Source organism: Crotalus tigris, unplaced genomic scaffold, assembly GCF_016545835.1.
Source record: "Crotalus tigris isolate CLP2741 ecotype Arizona unplaced genomic scaffold, ASM1654583v1 scf7180000024340.7048381, whole genome shotgun sequence".
Taxonomy (NCBI): domain Eukaryota; kingdom Metazoa; phylum Chordata; class Lepidosauria; order Squamata; family Viperidae; genus Crotalus; species Crotalus tigris.
The window spans coordinates 4,254,395-4,279,015 of NW_024100510.1; the positions used below are offsets into that span (position 1 = coordinate 4,254,395).

At 37.0% G+C, this 24,621-nt stretch overlaps 1 protein-coding gene and 1 long non-coding RNA gene across 3 annotated transcripts in view; both read right to left on the bottom strand.

Moving 5' to 3' along the window:
- LOC120300442 (CD2 associated protein) overlaps positions 1–24,621 on the bottom strand; it is a 92,683-nt gene that overhangs the window by 11,675 nt on the left and 56,387 nt on the right. For both annotated transcript variants that reach the window (XM_039326454.1, XM_039326453.1), the window contains exons 6-13: positions 20,772–20,953; positions 18,924–19,032; positions 17,898–17,992; positions 15,285–15,389; positions 13,130–13,166; positions 12,026–12,088; positions 10,946–11,105; positions 10,323–10,465 (exon numbers count right to left, since the gene is read on the bottom strand). In XM_039326454.1, the coding sequence (XP_039182388.1) occupies positions 10,323–10,465; positions 10,946–11,105; positions 12,026–12,088; positions 13,130–13,166; positions 15,285–15,389; positions 17,898–17,992; positions 18,924–19,032; positions 20,772–20,953 (894 nt within the window). The remainder of the gene's footprint in view (positions 1–10,322; positions 10,466–10,945; positions 11,106–12,025; positions 12,089–13,129; positions 13,167–15,284; positions 15,390–17,897; positions 17,993–18,923; positions 19,033–20,771; positions 20,954–24,621) is intronic.
- On the bottom strand, positions 1,737–6,601 carry LOC120300444. Its single transcript, XR_005554662.1, has 2 exons — positions 4,692–6,601; positions 1,737–3,008 (listed from the first exon to the last, which is right to left on the bottom strand). It is a non-coding gene; the product is annotated as an uncharacterized LOC120300444 (long non-coding RNA).

The window sequence follows — 24,621 nt, forward strand, 5'->3', positions numbered from 1 at the left end:
TTAGGGCTCAGTGGAAGCGCCAGGATTAGAAACAGGCTGAAGCTGGAAAGCAGCACTGATCCTGATGCTTCTGCTGAGCCCAGAAGAAGCACCGATCAGCTGGAATGTTGCAGCATCTCCAGGGTCTTGTGATTTACATTCAGATGCTTGGCAACTGATTCATATTTATGACAGTCACAGTGTCCCAGGGTCATGTGAAGTGACCAAAACCTGCTGCAACCACCCAGCAGATGGGAGGAATAAAAACCAAACACCCCCCACCCCACCTCCACTGCCAATCCTCAACAGAAATGCTCACAACAATGAAAACCTCAGACAGGAGGAAGAGTGCCGCCGGGTGGGCAGGCAGGTGTCTTGCTCGGCTGTGCCTTGGGGGGCACTTTTTTCAGTGCCATTGTAACTTCGAACAGTCACTAAGCAAACTGTTGTAAGTCAAATACTATCTGTACTTTACCACTTTTTTCCTTTTTGGGGGGAGGGGTCATCAAATTTTTGACACCTGGCTAGGCGACTGGTGGTATCAGATGTTGCCATATCCTAAAAGTGGTACAATGGGTGAAAAGGTTGAAAAGCCCTGTACTACAGGACTACACCTGCTAGCCTACCATCACCGGCATCTGCTTCTTCTACTAAAACAGCCATTTAACTTTGAGAGCCCCATTTTTCCTGATGCCAGCCTGCTTCTGTGCTACTCTAGTGCCAAGGCCTGCCACTCTGACACCGAATAATGCACTACTTGGGCTTCCTTTATACTTCTTTGTACTCAGCAGTCTTTTTTATATTTCAGATGACCCAACTACACTACCTACAATGGTGCAATAAAAGGCTGAGTGTTTTGCTCCTGGGTATACCAGCCTGCTCTTCCAAAGCCTGCCTCCTCCATCTGTTGCAGTCACTCAACTCTGAGAGCTTCTGAAATCACACACTAACCATTTTGTTAGCAATTCTGATCTCGTGCTATAATAAAGTTAGGTAGGATTAAGCCATCTCCAAAAGGCAATCCATCTCATCCAGTGATAGTAAACCTGTGATATGCCACAACATTTTGAGTGACATGCCACTTTTCATCAACGCCTGAAAACAACAATTCTCAAAAGCACGCCCCATTTCTGCACAATTTTTGGAGGTTGCACGAGATTAGAATGTGCTTTTGCTTAGCCTCCAGAAATCACATGGCCTCTGGAGCCTCTGAACGTTGTGCAAGAATGGGGTGTGCTTTCACACGGTTTCAGAGATTGCATGGAAGAGCATTCTTCAAAGCCACTTCAAGAACAAACAGTTTGTATGACCTGAGCTATCTCGGGTAGCCTGCAGGGGCCTGTCAAGAGAAAATTAACATTGCCTCAAGGTAAGTCATGTGTGGCAGATACTGTGAATCACACACATGACTGGACTGTATTTTTTTAAAAAAATAAATGAATGTGGAAAGAATTATTTCTCTTTTGTTTCGATGTGTGTGTGCATGATACACCAGCAGTCAAGTTAGGCATTTTTAGAATTTTTGACAAGCCAAGCCCAAAAGGTTCACCATCACTGGTCTAATCTCTAGCATAGCGTACTGACAGAAAGTTACAGCTGGAATTTGTGCCACACTAAGATTATTGACCTTCCTACATCATTCCTCAAAATTAGTATACTTGCCAAGTCAAAAGAAGGCACCCCATGCCTGATGGTAAAGGAAACCTGGAAGTTACAACATGCACAAACTTGCAAAATACTATTTATCAAGATAATGAATTCTGCTAAAAAAAAAAAAAAAAAGCATGTCCCATCTGCTAGTCCAGAAAGTTTGTATTTTTAAAATAGAATTTTTTTTCAGTACAATCTTGTACAAGCTTACGACCACAAAGACTCGAGGCCGCTGAGCTGTCCTTTCCATATCTTCACTACCTGTGTCTTAAAGCAAACACAAGAAGAACATTAAAAATATATATTGCAGTGAAACTCTTGAGTCAGAGTGAGCTGTCATTTTAAGAATATTATCTCTGCTAGTTTCATCTCATTCTGCCATTTTAATATTTTCCAAATATAGCCTAATAAAAAATGTCTTTAAAACAGAATCTAGAATTAGGTTGAATTCAATTGTCCTTGAATCTGGAAGCCAGAAAATCAAATCAGATTGTGACAAAAGCTGAATTTCCAACCTGGGGTAGACTGGTGGGGTTTAAATTGTGGATTTTACAACTGTTATTTTTAATGATTTATGCCACCCGGAGTCACTGTGTGAGCTGGGCAGCTATATACATTTGTTTAATAAAATAAATAAATACATTCAAATCAACTCAAGTGCCAGGTTTCAAACCAGCGTTCAGTAGTATATTTCAGCTTTCCAGTCATTTTAGTCCCTTATTAGAAAACCCATGTTCCCTTGGATGATCCTTTTAGAGAATTTTTTTTATCAGATTCCTTAATGCTTTTAACAATGACAGAACTCCTAATGTACTGCCTTCCAAGATACATGCTTTCAGAGATGCATCTGCCTTGAACATCGCCCATTGTCAAACATCACACAGGAAATGTTTCTGACATTTTATATTATGTCATAAACTGTTTTATGATAGTTTTTATGTCATAAGTTGTTTTATAAAATTTTCTGAATATCAATTCCATGGGAGTTATGGGTCCAGGAATTTGGACACATTCTGTAAGTTAACTCATTTGAGGTATCTTGGTTCAAACAAACACACCATTTTGCTTAGTGAAAGGTTACGGGAACAAGATTTGGCATTAACTGATTGAAGATTGTCAAATACGATTAGATTATACTATTACCTCATCTATACTATTAAAATATATTATTAGTATTAGAGAAAGATAAAATAATACAATAGTTTATTTGTCTACTATAGAGTAAAACCATCAAAGCCTTTACCTGTGTCTACGTTCCATAATTTAAACTCTAGGCCTTTTTCTTGTTGCTTTTCCAAATTAATGGATCTTGATGGCCTTGGGAAGCAACTGAATCATATATTATTTTCTTTAGCTTGGGCTTCACTGGTTTCTGCCATCTAGTCACAAACACATCCTTTATGTATTTTTTCTTTATCACACAACCAAATGAATAGTTGCACAATAAATTCTATATAGCTAGTCCTCCACTTACAACCTCAGCTGAAATCTTGGTCATTGAGCGAAGTAGTTAACTGAACTACCACAATCCCAGCTCTCCCAGTTGTGGTAGTTAAGTGACCAAATGGGTTGTTAAATGGAGTGCCCGGGCAGAGGGCATAGGCCTTCCACCATGTCCTGGAGGCCCAGGCTCTCTCCCTGGCCTATCAGGGAGATAAATAACAAAAAAGCTGGCATTTGCTAGCACTTTTGCCAGATTAAATTGTGATCCATTCTTCCAGCATGCCAAGGGATTTCCTCTCTAGAAGGGAAATTCCTCAGCATGCTAGAAGAATGGAACTCAAATCTGGTAAAACACTAGAAAATGTCAGCATTCTGAAAGGCTCAGAATAGTATTTGTCTGATAGTACTTCCCTTCTCTAAGGGCGGAAACATTGGCATTCACTAGCATTTTCCCTTCCAGAGGTGAAAAACACTAGCAAAAGCTGACATACTCACTTGTATTTTCCCCTCCAGAGGGGTGGAAACACTGGTGTTTTCTAGCTTTTTCCCCTCTGGAGGAGCAGAAATAATGATGTCCCTTCCAGAGGAGAAAACGCAAGTGAAAGCAAGCATTCTGAGAGGCTCAGAATGCTTGCGATCATAGTTTTTCACCAGATTTGAGGTCTGTTCCTCTACCGCATGGAAGGATTTCCTCTTCCTGTGTGAAGGGGAGGGGAAATACCTCAGCATTCTGGGGGAATAGATCTCAAATCCAAAGTCCCTTCTGTTTGCACTGATTTTCTGGACTTTCTTCCCCAATGACTTTCTGAGTAAACTGGCAGAGAAGGTTTCAAATGGCGATCACATGATCACCGGGCATTTGGTAACTGGCCATAAATGCAACAGGCTGCAAACACCCAAAATGCGGTCATGTGACTGTGAGGGGCGCACATGGCAGGATATTTTACAACAGTCAAAAAATGCTTTGTGTCTGTAAAGCATTTGCTCCAAGGCCATCGTGAGTGTGAACAGTCATTGAACAGCTAGTTATAAGTCAACAACTACCTTTATCTTACCTTGACACAATACAAATTTATTTAATGGGGCAAGTTATATTACGAAATAACAGATGCAAAAAACTGAACCATTAATAGCAATTACACAGTAGGCAGATGTTCACAAACTTACTGTATGAATTTGCCCCAATAACAGTATAACTTATCTCCTCTTCCTGCTAGAACTTGTGGTCCTTTGCCAGTTACCCATTTTCAAAATCAGAGCACTTACATATCTTATTTTGCACTTTCATGAAGTAATTGCCTAGCAACTATACCAAGTAACCATATGCTGGAGAGCTAAAGAATGCCTTACTCACAATGGCCCTCTTTGGCTCTTAACCATGCAAAGAAACTCAAAACAGGAAAAGAGAGGGATTCTACTATTACCAAAATTTATTTTTTATATAGTAATGTTACAAAACCATCAAAATATAACATTTTTCACTTGATATAGTTCAGCGTAAATTTTTGAAAACATAAACACATTTTTAATTTTTTTTAATAATATCCAAGAATAGAAATTTTGGTTCAAGAATTGATATGGAACAAAAGATGTGGATTGCTATATAGAAAGTTTCTTACCAAAATGAAGAAGGGGAGGGTAATTTCCTGACACGTAAGAAGGGAAACATGGCAAACAGGATAGGAAACAAAATCTGGAAAGAAAAGTCAAGGAGACGAATAGCTAGAAAAGATTTTGAACAAAAAAAAGTATTTTGCAGGAAAAATATGGCAGCATTATCTTCAATACATAATCAGGACATTTTTATTTTAGCCACATCCATTCAATTTCATTCAGGGGAAGAATCTATGCTATCTTTTAAAATATGCAAAATTGGTTCTGGGTGCATTTCTAACCACAATAGCTGTCTGGATCCATGACACTCTTTTTTCAGAAGTATTGAAATTCAGTTATCTCTGAATAAAGAGGTAGATGACAGGGATTCTTGATTTCTACTTATTAAAGTATTACATATATCTTCTAAAAACATATCAAAGCTTTTCTGCTAGCATATGGATCCTTGATTCCTCACAAATAGAAAATTTCATTATGCAAATTGAAGTCCTGTCCCATAGTGCTGAACAAATCTCCATGCATATACACAACATCAAAAGTTTACAGAAATAAAGAACTAAAGTATAAGTATTTTTTACATTTATCTCAACTCAAAGTTGGAGTTAACTAAAATGAATGCAACAGTACTCTAGCATGGCTCATTTATAATTTATTAATTGGAATGCCTTGAAGACTGAATTAGTAGGGGTTAAAAACAGTTAAAATGTTAACAATACCAACAAAATGTTTACAAAAGTTACAAAGATATATTGTAGACTACAGAGCAAGATTATATAACAGTTTAAGAATGAAAAGGAAATAGCATATTGTAATACACAATGGGAAAATAGCAGGAAAGAAACTACTGAATGACGTTTGATAGCAATCCATTATTAAAAACTATTCTATTGCATGACCCAAGTACTGATACCTCTACCCTGAGAATAATTAAAGTATTTAAATGTGGTATCTATATACTACTAATATTCTCATGTCTGTTTGCAACTTTGTAACCTTCAATTGGACAAAATTGGAGAATATACGGCAACAATTATTGAACCAAGGAACTGACATGGTATAACTTACAGAATGCTGAGAGCCATAACTCCTATGGAAATGAAATCTGGGAAAGTTGGGGCCGCTTCAGTGCCACAATATCAACGACAGTTCCCCAGAAACCCATAGGTTGTGTGGCACAAGGAAAGATTGTATTCCAACCCTTTTTCCTGTGTTCCTCTGGCCCCTATGCCCAATTGGCTGGTAGGAAGGCCCAATGAGTAAGTGGCTATTTGGCTATGTTAAAAGTAAGCCCAAAATCTGAAATCTCTTAACAGCGGTGGCAGAAAGGGAAGAATGAAGGATTGACTCTTGAATGGCTGCTGACAAGGTAGGACCGGCTGGAGATTTCCCCAAGCCTATATTCTGGAAAGAGGAAGGACGAGGGAGGGACTGATGTGCCTGCTGGTAAGGTAGGACTGGCTGGGGGGGGGGCACTGGCATTGATGTATGAGCCCTCTTCCTCCCTGTAGGGAGGGGATCCTTGGGCACGCACCAGAATGGGGAGCAGGGGTTCAGTTTACCTTGTGGTCTGCAACTTTCTTGGTTTCCCCTTCCCTCAGCAGTGGCAAGCAATTCATTGGATCAGCTGAGGAGGAGGAGGCGGCTTAACCGGAGCTCTCCTAAGGGTTGTGAGATGAAGGGAAACTGTGCAAGCCTATATTATACTGTGTGTGGAAAGACTGACCCAATGGATCATGGGTTGTCTAGTATTCTTTACATATAGATGTTGTATGGGAATGAGGCCTGTTGCTGTATTCCTCTGAAGGAGGAATCTCTCTCCAAAAAACATGCCCACTACAGGTGCCGTGGCACATCTACAGGTAGTCCTCGACTTATGACCATGATTGAGCCCCAAATTTATGTTGCTAAGCATCTTTGTCCCATTTTACAACCCTTCTTTCCACTTGTTAAGTGAATCACTGCAGTTGTTAACTTAGTAACATGGTTGTTAAGTGAATCTGGTTTCCCCATTGACTTTGCTTGTCAGAAAGTCACAAAAGATGATCACGTGACCCCGGGACGCTGCAACCATCATAAATACGAGTCAGTTGCCAAGCATTTTAATTCTGATTGTGTGACTATGAAGATGCTGCAATGGTCATAAGTTTGAAAAATGGTTATAAGTCACTTCTTTCAGTGCTACTGTAACTTTGAATGGTCACTAAATCAACTGTTATAAGTTGAGGACTACCTGTACATTTCACCTTAAGATCAGTTGGAAAGGACATTATTGGGGTTCAGAATGGAAGAGAACAATCCAGTCGGGTGTAGAGAAAGTCAGAAACCAGAAATATTTAGTGGAAAAAATTAATAAATATTTACACTACCGCTCTATCATGTCCTTTGTACATATTCAAATTCAATTAATAAATGCATATATCAATATAAATATACCATATAAAATATAATATAAAAATGGGTATATATACCAAAATTATTTATTTTTTCCAAATATTAAATCAGATTAAAAATATACTGCAAATATGTACAAATCAAAAGGTATCAGCTCTATTGCTAAAGTAGTAAAGGATGTGTGCCACTGACACCACAGAATGCATGCACATAATCTAAGTTAAATGGCAGTTTTATAGGATTGTCTTGTAGAAAAATTGTTTCACTAGGATAAACTATATATGCAGTACATGGGAGAGGGGGAAAGGAGGTTAAAAAGGCAAATCAATGTCGGTTTATAAACTGAGCAAAAAAATTTATATCCCTATATCCCATTTAGAAATATAAATGCAGAGATATATAGAGAGATATATTATGTACCACATCTCTTTAAGATAACAGATGATTTATGGCCCTGTAATTACTGGAAGCTCTGTCTCATGAAGTGATGAAAGAAGTTGTTCGCATGATTCTCTACAAACCCTTTTTATGCTTGCCTAGGCGAATAGGGTTTTTTGAATCCAACGATATACAGAGACAAAACTGTTGCTTACATCTCCCTGGATCGCTCTGGGAGATTCAGGTGACCTCTCTAAACAAGCATCCCCAACCAGGCTGACAGTCACTTGAACTGCAATGGTCAGAAATATCCCATAATTTCAACCCTGAATGAAATCCTCTATGCTCTGGAAGTTCGGAGATTTTCAGTCCCTGTTCTTTACCCAACCAAGCATAAAAGGGATAGCTTAGCTTTGATACATCAAGAACATTTGCATGCCCAAATAACAAATTTATCTTTTTTATACTGGACAGTTCCCTTTTGTAATTTTAAAATTTCAACTATTAAAATACCACAATCTTAGAGTTGTATAAAAAACACCTTTTCATTGCTTTCGGCTCAGTGCTACAAAATATTTTTATTTTTATCTGGTATTAAAATTTACTGCACTTTTAGTAATAGTATCCTATATCCAAAAAGAAGAGTAATTATGCTTTTCTATTTGATTAAGTTGCTATAAATACTTACATTTTTCTTTATTTGGTTTAAGGCATAAACTCTGATGGAATTTACGACTGATGGCTAGCTGTGAATGTCCCTCCAACCTTTAGAGTCATTTGTTATGTTCAAATAAGTAAAGGCCTCTAAAAGAGCTCATTTCTTCCTGTTCTATTTTCTGAATGTACAGATAGTCCTCAACTTATACTAGTCACTTAGTGACCTTTCAAAGTTCTAATGTCCCTATCGGGGGGGGGGGTACTCATGGCCCAGATTTGAAATTCTGACAGTTGGGGCCCCTTCACAGTCATAGCTAAAACCTGGTGTTTACTTCCAGTTTTCAGCAAAACTGTGCCCAAAGCAAACCACTGGTTCATTTAATGACATTATTTGCTTAACAACTGCAGCATTCACTTTACAACTGCCACAAAAAAGGTCATAAAATTGGGTTGATTATATGACCAATTTGCTTTACAACCACCCCAAAGTTACAACCATGATGGGCAGGTTCAAAGACTAACTGTAACTCAAAGGCTAACTATTGAACATGAAATATGGACCTCTACATTAAAGTGGATTATGCCATTTCTGACTGTTTGAAGGGAGAACATCTGAAACCGAAAACCCTTTTCTACTGGCCCATGGTAAAGCAAGAGTCTCCAGAATTTGAAAGGAAATTGTATACGGTCTTTCCAGTTGTGCATGCCAGAATTCTAAAAGCTCTTCCTATTAATATGCAAGAATATAAATAAAAAAGGGAGAAGAGTATATTTGTGTGTGATGTACTTGTATGACCTCCTTGACCAAATTTGGGTGCATTCTGTTCTTGCAAAAAAATCAGTATGTTGCTTGTTTAATGATTTTAGAGACCTGCCTGATTTACAATTACAAATAAAATGCTGAAGTATAACAGAAATTATCTTTAAAAATAAGACATGTTAATTGTAATTGAAGAACATACATGCCTCATCTTGATCACTAAGGCTCAAAAGCTATTTCCTCAGATATCATAGACAAATGAAAATATCAAAAGGCCCTAAGGGAAAAAGAACTTACAACAGTGATGATAAAGAAATCAGGCTTACACTAGTATATAGTAACTATGAAAGAAGCTTTGTGATTTGCTTCGGTATTCTGATTTTGCTGTCCTAATACGAATGAGACCTCAGTTTGCTTCTCAGATACCAATTTATTCTGCTCATTTCTGCAGACCCTGATACTAGCACAAATTATTGTAATACAAAACCTTTGAATTATTTAAAAAAAACCATAAGATATTGTAAATTGATACATTTTATATGTACTGAACTTTAACAAAATAGATGCTTGAGACCTTCTTTTGAAGCATAATAAAATAACAGGAGAATGAGTTCTATACTGTGAAAGAGCTTATGTTAAGGATTCTCTCTTTTTAAAAAAATGCATTATAAGTAAACATTATTTTTCCCATTATCAGTTTGAAACTTGTAATGGGCATAAGCATTCTCAACAGTATACAGTGCACCTCATTTCAGCTTTCCAAGTATTGGAATAATTCCAAAATAAATTAATAAACAAACAAACAAATTCCAGAAACCTGTAGAATCTAGCTGAATAATTATTTTTAAATAGTTCCAGAAGTCTGAGATAGGGAAAATCTTCCAGTATTTAAAAAAATGAATATTTATTATGCCGTAAGCAAGACACAGACTACATTTGGAGATGGTGGACATATCTAGAATTTTGAATGGTCAGAAATATCTGCATCGAGAACGGAAGGAATGGTGGATAGAAGATACCATTTATCAGAAGGCAAACTTCAGGGTACTCTCTTCAAAGCAAGAGAGCATGTCTCCAAGTAGTATGTCTTCCATTTTCTAACAATGCCTAAAGGATCCTAAAAGGTACTCACAAGCATTCTTAGGATTAAAGAATAATGCTAAAGGTAAGTACTCTGCTTTGCTGCAAGACAGCTTTCTCTTTGAATTTCCCACTAAAAGTAGAGGAAAAAAGTATGAAGGGATTCTGAGGGCCATCAAGGACAGTAGTTTCAGATAACTGATACCTATAGGTCCTCTGCTACCAACCCTTACCACAGAGCTTTCCTACCACAGAATCCACTGATAATAAAGTATTCCCTGCTGAAGATGTTGTTTATTCTTTGTTGTGGCTTATTCTAATACTGTGGAGCGGAAAATTGAGATTCATTATGTACACTTTTCAAACTTACCTGTTTCTTTCAAGTTCCGTAGTGCGGCTGAGTCTACCTCTACTGATTTTGATTTCAATGGTAACTGTTCAGAGTCTGTCTTTGGTTTCACTGCTGGCTCAATTTCAGACTTTGGCCTCCAGGATGCAATTTCCCCATTTATCCTATGTTCAAAAGTTAAGTGATTTTATCAGCAATTAAGGTAAAATGAAACATGTAACAAAAACTTTATATATACTTTTACAAAAATTACAAGCGTTCTTCAAGAATCCAATTCCTCAAATTGTGGGTTAGAAGCTGAGATATAGGCAGAGATGCACAGAATTTTTGCTCCCTTCTTCAATGCAGGTTGCCTCCTTCAGTTCTCTTTTATCTGTTACTACAACTCATGACTTGCATAGTTTCAACATAAACTTGGGAAGCGAAGTAAGGACATTATCTGTCACTGCTCTGCGTGTCTGAGCAAATAATAAGGAAAACAAATTGAGATGGGAGAAACATGTGTGAATGTAAAAACCTACAGCATGTTCTCCCAATTTCAAAAGCATCCTTTGGAAGGACGGGGTTATAAAAGGTAAATAAGGATGTAATAATACTTTGCAATATAGTTACAAAGAATTTCAAGCACAAAATAAGATACTTACTTAGAAACGGGTGGTTGCAAAACTGTCTTATCTGGCCATTTTGAAAGCAATATCCCGGCTTTTAATAGGCTGTTAGTCTTGTTTGGAGGGACAGGCTTTTTTGGTGGTACTCGGGGAGCCACTGGTTTAGATGTCTTCTGATCCAACACTGGTTTTTCATCTGGCAACAGAGTGAGTAAATAACATTTACCATAAAAATAATGCAGAAATAATTTATGAAAGTTTCTTGCATGGACATAGGCAGTTCTGGACAAATACCCCAATTTGCATTTTGGAAGCAATTTCAAATAAAACTAAGACAAAAACAGTGCATAGTTGAATCAAAACCAAGAAATCTTCCTTCCTTCCTTCCTTCCTTCCTTTACTTTAGTTTCTCAGGTTCCGACATTTGCAACGGACTCTTTTTAAATGGATACAAGTGGAATCCAGCATATTATTCATAAATTCTGTAAAATGTTGAATTCCCTGGGCCACAGGATTCATTAGCAAAGTTTTTTGCAGAAAACATGAATTTTGTATTCTTTAAAATGTATGAGAGCCAGTCTGATCTAATGGTTAAGGCACCAGGAAACTGTGAGTTCTAATCCTATCTTTGGCATGAAAGCTGGCTGAGTGGCTCTGGGCCAGTCACTTTCTCCCAGCTCAACCAACATCATAGGCTTGTTATGGGGGACAATAGGAGGAACAGGGAATATTAGGTATATTCACCATCTTCAGTTATTTATAATAATAATAAAAATAGGGAAAAAAACCTAACAAGTCTATTTTGGATGGAGTTTAATTTTTTTTACCGCCAACAAAATAAATTTTACATAGCATCTATATCTCTTGTCTGCTTTAAAAAACTAGTTATTTTTAATCTACATATGCCTGTAATATTACACTGAATGATATTTATAGTTAGTGCTTGCTACTTCAGGGATACACACTGTAGAATTTGTAAAAATCCAAAAAATATTATTTAGCTCTTTTCTAATCACCTGAATCATATGCGTATATTCATACTAAAGCTGCTCTGTTTTAAACTACAGTCCTGAAAATTTATGTTTTTAGTATCATTTTACCTTTTTCTGATCTTACCTTTTTCTTCGTTCCTGAGATGAGGAAACTTCTTCTCCACAGGTAGAAGATCAGCCTTAGAACCTGCAGATAGAGCCAAAATTTAAAAATCACACTGCTTTAGTAGAGAAATTACTGTATGATAATTAATAACTAAAATGTATTTTACATCTATCAAATATGTGGCAGAAATAGAAATCTATTTAGAAGTGCTGACCAGCATAAGAATTTTAAAAACAAGAATTGTTTCATGGCGTAGCTTTTTAAAACTTGTACAACTGAATATATCGTTAAAAAGATATAGAAAAAAAAATAGTTACACACTATTACATGGAAGTATGCTTAGGATTATCTCATCTGTATTCGTAGAAGTCATGAATTTATAAATAAATAATATAAATAAATAATAAAAACAATAAATAAATAATTATAAATAAATAAATAAATAATAGGTCATAATTAATACGAGTCTGAATACTGCACAATTTGATTGTGATTCATAAAATACTAGGCTACATTTAGTGTGAACCAAATTTAGCTAGTATAAGGCTAGCGCACATACAGTTGTGACTGGCATGTGAGCAGTTACCATCGAGATTATAGGTGTGAATCTTTGTGTGTGAAAAACAGAGAAAAGAAAATGCTCATTGTGAAGAACTACAGCAGAATACAACAGATACCATATATACTTTGGGTATGGGTTTATCCTCTTTTAGTGTTATATGGTTTTTCATTAATAAACATATAAAAATATATTTAGAATTTTTAATTGTCAATTTCTGTTGAACTGGAACCAACTATCTTATTTTCCATGCAACTATTACTTTGAATACTATAGTGGAATCCCATTTCATGGGCTTTGTTAAGTGCACTAATCGAGACCTAAGTATCTATATGTATAGCAGAAAGTGATGGCTCACAAGATGCCACATCATTGTTTCCAATAATAAAAACTGTCCATATTTCAAGACACTTTGCGTACGAATGGATTTCATCTCATAGGCAACATGTTAAAAAGGAATAATTCTGATTGAGATTTTTTTTTCACTCAGAATATATTAATAATTTCCAATCAACTACACTCTCTTTTGCAATTATGGTCTAATAAAAGCCTATCAGACATACCTTGACCTTTTGCAGGAGGTGGTGGTTTCTTTGGCTTCTGCAAAGAGGACAAAATATAAATGAATAATATTCATGCCAAGTATTTTCCTGAATTAAGACCCAGAAGACCACAGGTATTCTCAATAGCTCCATTGTACTGTCTATAGCAGTGGTTCTCAACCTGTGGGTCGGGACCCCATTTGGGGTCGAACGACGATTTCACGGGGGTCGCCAAACAAGGCTGTCCGCCATTTTTTCCCCCTTTTCTTTGGCCACGCCCCTGGCACCCAGTGATGTATAAGTGGTTGGGGGTCACCACAACATGGGGAACTGTATTATGGGGTCGCGGCATTAGAAAGGTTGAAAACCACTGGTCTATAGGGTTACTGGTGCAAGGATTACAAATAGCTCCTTAGGCAGAACCAAGGTTTTTGAAAATGATCAGGAAAATGATTGCCGAGAAAGCAGAGGAGGCAGAGAATAAACAACTAGTTCTCTTTCTCCTCTATTTTATTTGCTTATCTATCAAAATTGTGTGCTATCCATCTTGCCAAAGGAGACTCTTCTTTCTCAGAAATCTCTCATTCTCCATAAGCAGAAGTTTTATTACTAACCACTTAGAAATAAGAGAGCAGGGCTTTTTTTGTCACAGAATGCCGAGAATGGAGTTCCGGCACCTTTTTTGGATGGAACCTTGTAGGGTAGGCAAGTCCGGGTTGTATGATGTGTGTGAGTTCGGGCACCTTTTTTTTTTTTAACAAAAAAAGCACTGTAAGAGAGTATCTGTGAAGGTAAGATTAACGTACAGGTGACTATTGTTAGCTACACTTCTTCAGAAAAAGGTGCAACTGACATAGAAAGTTAATTGAAAAAATTTGTAGCCATCCAGGAACAAAACAACAATGAACCCAATTTTTCAGGTTCATTGAATTGTATCTACAATAACAACTAGAGACCTGACTGAATTTAAAAAAACAAAACTTGTAATACAACATTCAGAACATTTCCTGGGCCTTGTCTACAATTTGCTGGTGAAATACAATTAAGAAATTAAGTAAATTAGACTGATCAAAAGAGCAAGAATTTGAAGACAACATTTTGCCCTTAGCAATTTTTTTTTACTACCATTCGATATTATTAAGGCCATTTCACCTCTAACTTCAAATTGCTTTTAAACCCTTAATTAGTATTATTCTTGATACCAGATCCTGGACGAGATTACCCTGAACTTCTCTGATTTAATTATTTTTCATTTATTTTTTTATTCCTACTCTACCACCTGTCTCTGGGGTACCTGTCAAAATTTGCTCAGGAATCTGTTCTGTAAGTTTGTTAAAGTCATTTATAGAATTCCAAGTATACAATGTGTTTTGTAACACCTTTCTCAAATGCTCCTTGTCACTACTGCAAGTTGCATTTACTTATTCTTTACATATATACATTATTCTGTATGCTTTAGAAAGATTTCCGTAATCCCCAGTCACCACACCTTCTGATAACCCAAACACACAGTTCAAGAGTAACTCATGGTCAGGAAGAAAAATTAGATTATTATGAGTTTAATTTTGCTGAGGGTTTTAAGGATTTTAAAGATCCAAGCCAGGATCTTTTTTTGAATTAAAAATATTTCAGAGCCAAAAACGAAAGTGCTAACATTATTATAGGCACGCATCACTTTGGGTTCACATTTCCAAAAGAAGCTTCAGAGTGATGGCGGTGCAAATGAGGCATTTGTCTGCATGACCTTAAAGCAGTGCAGAGCATTTGTTTTAAGATGCTGAAGACAGGGGTTGCATCCATGGCCCTGCATATTTTGAAGCACTTTTTGGAGACTGAACTTGGAAGTGCTGAACAGGGCTAGTGTTTGTCTCAATCCCATCTTCCAAGATCACTTCATTGCTCTTCATAGCAGATCTATGAGAAAGGTTAGGTCACATGATAATGACTGGACCAATGTCACCCAGATAAGATTTCTCCAAAAAGCTCATTTTTATGGCAATGTTATATTAACAGAACAATTGCAAGGCCCAAAAAATTAAATGAGGAAAATGGAATTGAATTATGAAAAAAAAATCTGAACAGCATATTTATGGATCTACAAAACACACCACTTGGTTATTAAATCAGCTTTTTAAAGAAGAGCTATAACTTTTTAAAAACTGCAATAAGTACTTACAGGGAAATCTTTATCAGATTCATGAATCTGAACTGCAAAGTTATCTGGAAAAACTCCTTCTTTACCATTAAGAAAGCCTCTCCACCATCCTTCCTCCCCAGTGTCCTAAAAAAAAATTACTAAATGTATATTCGTTTTACACCACACATAAATTTTCAGACTTCATCATCTAACCACCCAGCTTACATTAAATTGCAGTTTTTTAGAAATTGAGCCACATATTGCACTAAGCCATTACATATGTGCTAGTTTTTAAGACTTAATATGGGGCATGCACATGATCACTGAATAAACAAGAATTTACTCTTGGACCATAAACCAGCTTGGAACACGGTTTGATGTCAACTTATTGGCTGCAAATGTTACTTTGCAAGAAGTACAAATGATTATGCAAACTTTGTACTTCCTGGTTTCATTTTTTTCCCATGAGTATATCCTTGCAGAAATTCATCTAAAACATATGCATAGAATGAAGGGATAAACAAGGAATAGGTGAAATATACAATGAATACTTTTGCCTGCCTACAAATCTAAGGCCTGATATGTGTTGGTTTCTTTGCTTTTGACTTGAGTGATGTGTGAATCAGCCCATCATGGCTTGATCAAAAACCATGATTTAAAACTATCCCCTTTGTATTGGTATGTTTAGCTATAAAATGTTCATCACCGATGTGGCAAATATTATGTCGGAAGGCATCCCATGATAATTAATGCCAAGCCAATGCTTTACTTCCTTGTTACTTGATCCTTTCCTTCTCAAATGTTAAAATGAAACAGCTGACCAAAAGTTTCCTTTGATAACCATTTCTAATTCAATAAAGTATTGTGCTGGAACTCTTTCACTACGTGTGGAATCATAAGTTAGAAGAGATCTCAAAGGTCATGTAGTCAAATCTCCTGCTCAGCATAGAACTGCTAAAACAATTTGTTTTAGCCTGTATGAAGACTCCATTGAACATATCATACCACTTCATGAGGTAATGATATGTGTACACATGCTGAATAACTACATAAGTTTATTTGCACATATAGATAGCCCTTGTTTAAGAACTGTTCACAGTTATGACAACAATGAAAAGGTATTAATGTTCACATTTATGACCTCTGTAAAGCAAAGGAAAGTGCACTTGCACTTAGTGACTGCTTTGATTAACTGCCTTGTCAGTCCCAGTTGTGATCACTAAACAAGGACTACCTGTAATGCCCTAGCTCACTGATGGCAAACCTTTTAGAGACTGAGTGCCCAAAAATCACCCCGTCCGCCCCTGCCTGCTCCGCCCCTGCCCTGCCCACTCTGCCCCTGCTCCACCCACCCCTTGCCCACCCACAGGGCCACCCACCGCCTCCACGGCCTGCCGCAAATCGCCCAGGTGGCCCAGCAGCCCCATGGTAGCCACGCCCTCTGCCCGTGCCCCGCAGCATCAACTGAGTGCGACAGGGCATAAGGGTGAAATCTTGTCCTGGCTGCCATGTCCTTGGCTGCACTACTCTGCATGGGTCACGCTCCGGGGTGACTCTCCTCTGGAGGGGTTGCTGGTGAGGAGGGGGCTGCGGTGGGAGGTGGGGTTGGAGTGACAGCATGCGTGCCCACAGAGAGGGCTCTGAGTGCCGCCTGTGGCACGCCTGCCATAGGTTCGCCACCACTGCCCTAGCTTTTTAAACATTTTTTCAACTCAACTCTTGTTATTGAGAGTATAACTATATTACCAGTGTGGGATATAATGGAAACTTTCTAGAGAAGCTGACATATGAGAAGGAATGAAATGTGTATAAGTAATAAACAATATTGGTGTGAGGATTGAGCCTTGCTTTGCTCCTTATTTTGTTGATATTGCTTAAGAGAGCAATCTACATAAATCTATTTCATTCTGGTAAATATAATCGAAGAGAACTGCTGCAAAAGATTCAGTAGATTGTTATCTGTGCTAGTGTTAACTAATTTCATCAATAACCTACTTCTATTGAGTCAAAGTATGCAGACAAATTTGTAGTTGCTACATTCAAATGTTTTGTAGTACTGCTCTCATATGTAGAAGATAAAAAGAAAACCTGACAATTGTCAAACATGCTCTGACCCTTCCTGAAATCTACTTGTTCATTATAAATAATTTTGTTAGTCTCCATTCCGTCTTCCAGTCTGTCTAATACTATCTTGACATAAAATTTAACAGGAATATTTAAAAGGCTGATTGGTCACTAATTCTTGGGATTTTCCTTGCCTCTTTTTTATGATATAGGTATTAATATATCTAGGCTACAGTCCTCTAGATAGGTTCTGGCCACAGAAAACGTGCTTCATGACCTGTACTTGAAATTACGACCCTTGCACTACTTCTATGGTCACGTGATCACAATGCTGGCACTTACCACCAGTTGCAACATCATGCAGTCATGTGATTATGATCTGTGACCTTTTTTGCTAGTTTCTGGCAAAAAACAGCAAAAATCCATTAGGGAAGCTGGATTCACTTAATGACCATAGTAAACATGGACATAAAATTGGATCCAATCATGCCATAACTCATTTTTATGACCACCATGACTTACAAGAGAAATTCTGGACCCAACTGTGGTTGTAGGTCGAGGACTGATATTTAAATATAAATAACTTACCTTATTTATTATTTGGATAATATCCCCTTCTTTAAAATTAAGTTCATCCTCATGGGTACCTTCATAGGGAAACAAGGCTTTGCAGTATTCTTTAGCTTAAAGGAAGGAATGAAAGTTGTGAACACTGAGCACATTCCAATGGTTGTTGTTTGAATACAAATATTTAAATTTTATAATAAGTAATTAATGGGGAGATCAGATGTCACTTAAAGTGGAATGTTTATTAAATCTGAATGGGATCTTGCACATGCATATGGGAATTGAATGTTGTGCATATGTATTTTATGCATGCATATTTTACACATGCACAAAATCACTGATAGAATTATGGTAATACATATACAGATATGAATCACAGAAAGATTCTGCTCATTGTATTCACAGTCCACTAAACCAATATTACTTCAGTCCAAGGTTTACTATATTTTATGTATTTAATCTGTATTGGTTTACCATGAAGTATGGCACATTGCTATTAATAATTTAAAAGCTATGCTAGTAAAGGATACAAAATCACTCCACAAAATCATTAGGATGGAATAGGAGGATATTTGACCTTCCCCTTGTTTATGAGCAATTGAAATAAGACAAGGAATCGGCTGAGAAATAATAGCAACTAAGTTATTGAAATTATTTACTGAAGTCCTCAGTTCAGAAAAGATAAAGGAGAGCAAAGTCAAGGGAAAATCTAACATTCTACTAGATAAACCAAGATTTATAATGGAAAATTATGATCACGTTTTTGCTACACAAACTATCTGACAAGTTGCTTTGATGCCTTGTCATGCTTAAGATATTCTAGCTGTGAAGGTAAGATTCTAGCTGTGTGGCAGGATTACACTACTCAAACACACTGAACTCAAATGAAAATTACTATTAGGATATATATTCCTCGCCCAGGTTGTGAGAATATTTTCTTCAAAAAGCCAGGAATAAATTATCTGCCTTTTGACAAATAGTTTTTTTTATCATACAGTTTATATTTAAAGATTTTAAAATTAAAATAAAGTAGATATAAAACCATACGTTTTTGTTTGCTTTCCATTTCTACTTTTGCTATTTCTGTTGCCATTTCTGATTTTGTTGTGCCAGGGAGTGAGGTTACTTTTGGTCCAGATGGAAGATTAGGTAATGGCTACACAAGAACATGGAGATAAAAACAAGAATTAGGCAATTGCCAAATGTATTTTAATATGTGATCTCTGAATCAGCTCAGAAGAATAAACTGTAAGTTATAAATCTTACAGAACAAGAAGTTAATAGAAGATTTTTTTCAATGCATTTAAATGCAATGAAATAAATACTGCTTCTAAATGAAAATATTATCAATCTATTAGAAAGACTAATAATAGGCTGCAAGTCAAAGCATATTTTATTAAGATATAATCTATTTTCTGAGCCAGCCTTCTGATTTCTGTCGATATCAGCTCATCTTCTCCAAATTTAGCACTTTGACGTGTTTCATCTTTATTAGCATTCCATGTTTTGTCATTAGAAGTTATTAATGGCTATTAAAGTTTCAACACTACTGGAATAACAACAGCTTCATCTAATGACAGATGGCAACATTAAATATAAGAAATCATATAAAATACACAAGGCAGGACAAACCTTTGAATAACTGGAAGGAAATTACACACGACAATAAAACAAAGCTCTACTACCTGCAAAAGACTTCTAAAGTCTGTTTTGCAAATGTTTTTATATTAGAAACTACAATTACTCCTGCCAAAATATATATACACAAACATGTAGGTGTAAAGTGTTTATATATAATAAATCCCAATAATACACATGAAGACTTAACATATTTTTTAAAAATAAAGAGATTGCATAAAAGAAGAAAGTATAGATCAAATGTCTATACATGGTTGGCCATAAAGTTTAAAAAGGTCAAGTATCCTTTAAAAATTTGCTTGGCTTGTGGTAAAAGGTACAACTACAACATAAACTATAACTTTTTCCCAAATGGATTTTGAGCAATGGAAGCACAACTACACAAGGGTTATTTTTCCTGGGACTTAAAAGCAAAAAGCCTTGACATACTTTTATCATCAGCTGACCCAATGATGCAATTAAGTCCATCATTTACAGAACAGCAATCTGCACTGCTTGATGTACCCAACAAATAGTCAGACTAAGTGAGTGTTTTCATATTTTTCCTTCAAATTTTCAAAAATCTAGTCATCCTATGGAAGATTCCCACCCATCCCCTGCCATTTCTACTGACATCTCATGTACTATTTTACTGGTATAAACATGAAAAGGCATTTGGAAGCTTTTGTTTCCTTTTAGTGACTTATCCATTCAATTTGCCTGACTCCCAATGAGTTCTTTGCTGCAGTTTGCCCTACTCCTGAAACCCCATAATCTCTTTTCAAGTATGATAGTTTTCAAATGATAGTTTATGCAGGATTTTTTTTACTGTAGCCCACCTTTAACTCAGGGGGAAAAGTAGGCATCCACAGCGATCTCTCACTTTATTCCATAACAACTTGAAAGGCGGTTTGGGCTAAGAGTGATTGTGACAAAATTAGTGAGCTTTTGTGGCTAAGGATGGACTAGAACATACATTTTCCAACTCCTTGTCAAACAGACCATACTGGCTTTCAAAGTTTCCCAAATTATACCTAAGAATAGAATTTTAAACATCTGGAGAATACAATAAACTGCTTAAGGTAAAAAGGTATCAATGAGATGGTGCATTGCACCCATTACTGAAGAATAATGTTACTGTGAAACTTAAGAAGAGGCAGAATAACCTTCGTCAAAAAGTAAACAACTTTGTTTTTACAAGTGCACAAGGTACCAAGCTTTTTATCACAACATATACAATTGCTCCATTTTGAAATGTGTATCATTTAGGCCCATTACCTTATCTTGTTTTTTTTCTTCTGAATCATTACTAGACAATCTCGGCTTAAGTTTTACTGAGCCTTCTTTGAAAATATCTCCAAACCCAACTCCTCTGATTTTCTTTGGTTGTGCTATTTGTGGAGACTCACTACCATTCCCTGGTGAGGTTGCAGGAGACTGTGGTCCATGAAAAACAGATTCTAAAAATGGAAAAACTAGGTTAGCACTTAATTTAAACTGGACCCCCCTAAGTATGTGTTAACATTGGGATTTTCAATGCAGGATCTCTTGAACTGTAAATTCTATAGGAATATTAGGTCCACTTACACTCTGTCCTTAATAATATGTACATTCCAAAAAGAGTCAGAGGATTTAATAATAATAATAAAGTTGGAAGGGACCTTGGAGGTCATCTAGTCCAGTGGTTCTTAACCTTTTTGAATGAATCGCCCCCTCGAGCCAATGAGGAAGTTGTCATCACCCCCCTCCCCCAACATAAGCTCTCAATCACAACATGGGAAATAATTTTTCGATTTATGCAAACATTTTGTTTTGTTTTCTTTAAAATTGTCATCAGGACATATCGATGCAAATAATTTATTTCCAGTCTTTTCCCCATATCTCCCATATTCTGGCTAATAGTGCGCCACTGTATGAGTAGAGGCTGCTGCGCAACGTGCATGAAGATAAGCGATGCGTATTCACATTTCAGAAGGGTTTGCCATTGTCTCTTTCCTAGGGCTCAAAGTTAGTGACTGGCCCACGGTCATCCAGATTGCTTCATGCCTAAAACAGGACTAGAACTCACAGTCTCCCAGTTTCTAGCCCACCGCATTAACCACTGTGGGTCTCATTTTGGTAGTTTATGTTATACTTTTTATTATAGAGACTCTTTGTTATGTTGATGTTTTAGCTCAACCATTTGTGTTGTATATAGTAGTCACGTTACGATGGCAATACGGACTGGGATTTTGTTAAATGATGTGGTTGTAAAGCACCTCAGGTGACAGCATCACTTAGTAGCAATCCTGGCAGTGCCAATTGTCATTGTAAGCCCAAGAAGTGCAGGTTGTTAAATGGGGAGCAGGTATGGAGGCAAGGAAGACCCAGTGCAGGCCATGCACAACCACAAGGAGGCAAGAAAGTGCAGCACTGTGCGAATGCAGGGTGGCCAAAGAAAGCAGGGTGTGCCACCATTCGAGTGTAAGGAGGCTGAGAGAAATGCAGGGAGGCTGGGGGAATGATTGGTGAGGATGATTGGTGAGGGCACAGAGGCCAGGGGAATCTAGCAGAATGACATGTGACCTTCTCTACCAGCTGTTCCATTGACTTTGCTTGTGGGAAGCGAGTTGGTAGGTGGTGTAATGGCCGGAAGGTGGTACAATGGCTAGAACTTCAAGGACCAGTTGTAGGTAGCACTCATTCAGCTTCATTGCAATTTCAAATGGTCACTGATGTGATCAGCAAGTGAGGACTGCCTGGATTTTTAAATTTGGCTGGGTCACTGACCCAAATAAACATTGGGTCATGTGGATAAAATGTGCTTTAGGAAACATCTCTTGTTTTCTGCCAGGGTCCCAGATTATTGTAACATTATTGAACCTCGCAGGGGAACCAGCCTCCAGAAGTTTGAAGCCAAAGCTTCCACAAGGCATAAATATGAAAAATCATCTATTCTGAGACAATCAAGGGTGTTTTCACAAGGATGCCCTTGATTTCAACTCTGTCTCAGATCTAATGATCAGGTTCCATTACATGGTGATTTTATGTTACCCCAGTGCAAGGGAGGGAGGGAGGGAGGGAGGAAGGAAGGAATCGAGAAAACTTAAAAATTAAGTTTTTAATTTATTTTAAAAATCACAGTATAAAGCCATAACATTGTTATCAACAGGAACCATTCTCCCTATTACTTGTGAACAGATAAAGAGGACAGGAAGAGAAAACTTCACCATAACTTATATTTTTCTACTCTTTGGTTGAAGATACTTTCAATCTGAGTATTAATAGTTTACATCTATTAAGACAAATTTAGGGATACAATTCAAATATCATAAGATTACAGATGTGGAAGCACTAAAATTGTTTCTATAAATGTATAAGTAAATTCTTAACATTCAAAATTTTACAAGACACAAAAATACTTATTTGACAATAACTGTAATACATCATGCGTGTACTTTTCATTAGGGCCACTTAATCAGAGATATATAATTTAATTAAAATTTCATTATCATGGTTAAATCTGATGGCAGACCATATTTTTATATGTGGGTACAGCGCCCAAAGTGAATGAAGTGATAGCCCTAACTTCAATGTGATTCTCTTCTCCAAGTGTGATTCTCCTCCCTTCTCAAGGCTGTACGTGATATGAAAGAAGCAAGTATTAATAACTGGAATTAACCTATTCAGGAATATGGCTTGAAGACAATTCAGGTATAGGCTAACCACAGATGAGTCTATCCTTGGCATATGCAATCAAATGTAGCAATACTTAATGACAATCACACTGTCATGACTGGGCTGCTGGTCAAAACAAATTTGGATCTCACTAAAACTATACAGTAACATGTAATGAGGAACCTCATATCAATTCGAATTCTTCAAATACTTCCACACTTTTAGCTTTGAGCAAACAGTATCTCTAAATAGACTTATAAGAGTGCTTGAGGTTAAGCATTGCATACAATTAACTAAAATTAATCTTCAATTGCACTCCATAGAAATGATACTATTACTAATTTAGAGTAATAGCAATTTAGAACTGCCAATTCCAGAATGATTGTGAAGCATACACTTAAAAATAGAAAACAATTTTTAAAATTATATGCTTCTGAACAAGCCATATTCTATATCTATAACTATGAAATACAACTAGCAGGAGCTCCACAAACACCCTGCTCCAAGGCCATGCTTTTAAAGACATCCAGAACATCATCCAAATGGAAACTATGTGGATCACTGGGGGAACAGTATTTCAGAAGGCAGGTGTTGCAACAAAGAAGGTCTGAGTCCTAATAGATGGAGTTGAGTGAGGAGATCAATCCAACCAGGCAGAGAAAACAAGGGAAGATAGGTAGCCTCTCAAATAACTTGGTCCTATGCCATGGAGATATAGGTGATCACTAGCCTCTTGGCTCTTTGAGCAAAAGATGTGAGTCCAAGACGACCCCAAGTTGTTCACTAGTGCAAGTCTATTTAAGACTAAGGAGGAAAGTCTCCAGGTTTGGGAAAATAAAAAAATCCACAACTACTCAGTCTTGAGATGAGTGAGCCTGGATATCTTCCTCCCCATCCAGACCTGCATAAGGAATTCAGACACAGACACGGGGACAGGACACTGAAGCCAAGCATCACTTGGCTGGCTAGAAATGTACACCTGAATATCATTCACATATTGATGATGGGTGTGATTGCGGTAAATTGTAGGGGTGCACAGAAAAATGCAGCTCATAAAGCAATAAAACCCCATAATCATAAAATATAACCATAAGTCCAAAAAATAGTCAAACAAAAATAACAACCTTAAGCAGGCTTCTGGTTTTGCGCAGTAGTGCAGCAGCCAATGGATCTACACCCTATGGCTTCGCACCCTACGGCTGATTTTCTGCCTGTTAGGGGACGCTAAATGAGCCAGAAGTCGCCCCGAAGAGGCGGCAAAGAAGGAAGTCCTGTGGACCATGGAGAGACGCATTCGACCCGATCATAAAATGAACAGAAAAACTTTGGAGATAAATGTATATTAGTTTAAGAGGGATATGTATTTTAAGTAGTATATTATTTTCTTATTCTTTTCTCTATTTTTTTCTCTCTTTTTTGTCTTTTTTTTTTTTTTTTTACTTTTTAAGACATGAGAAATGTAAAAGTGTGG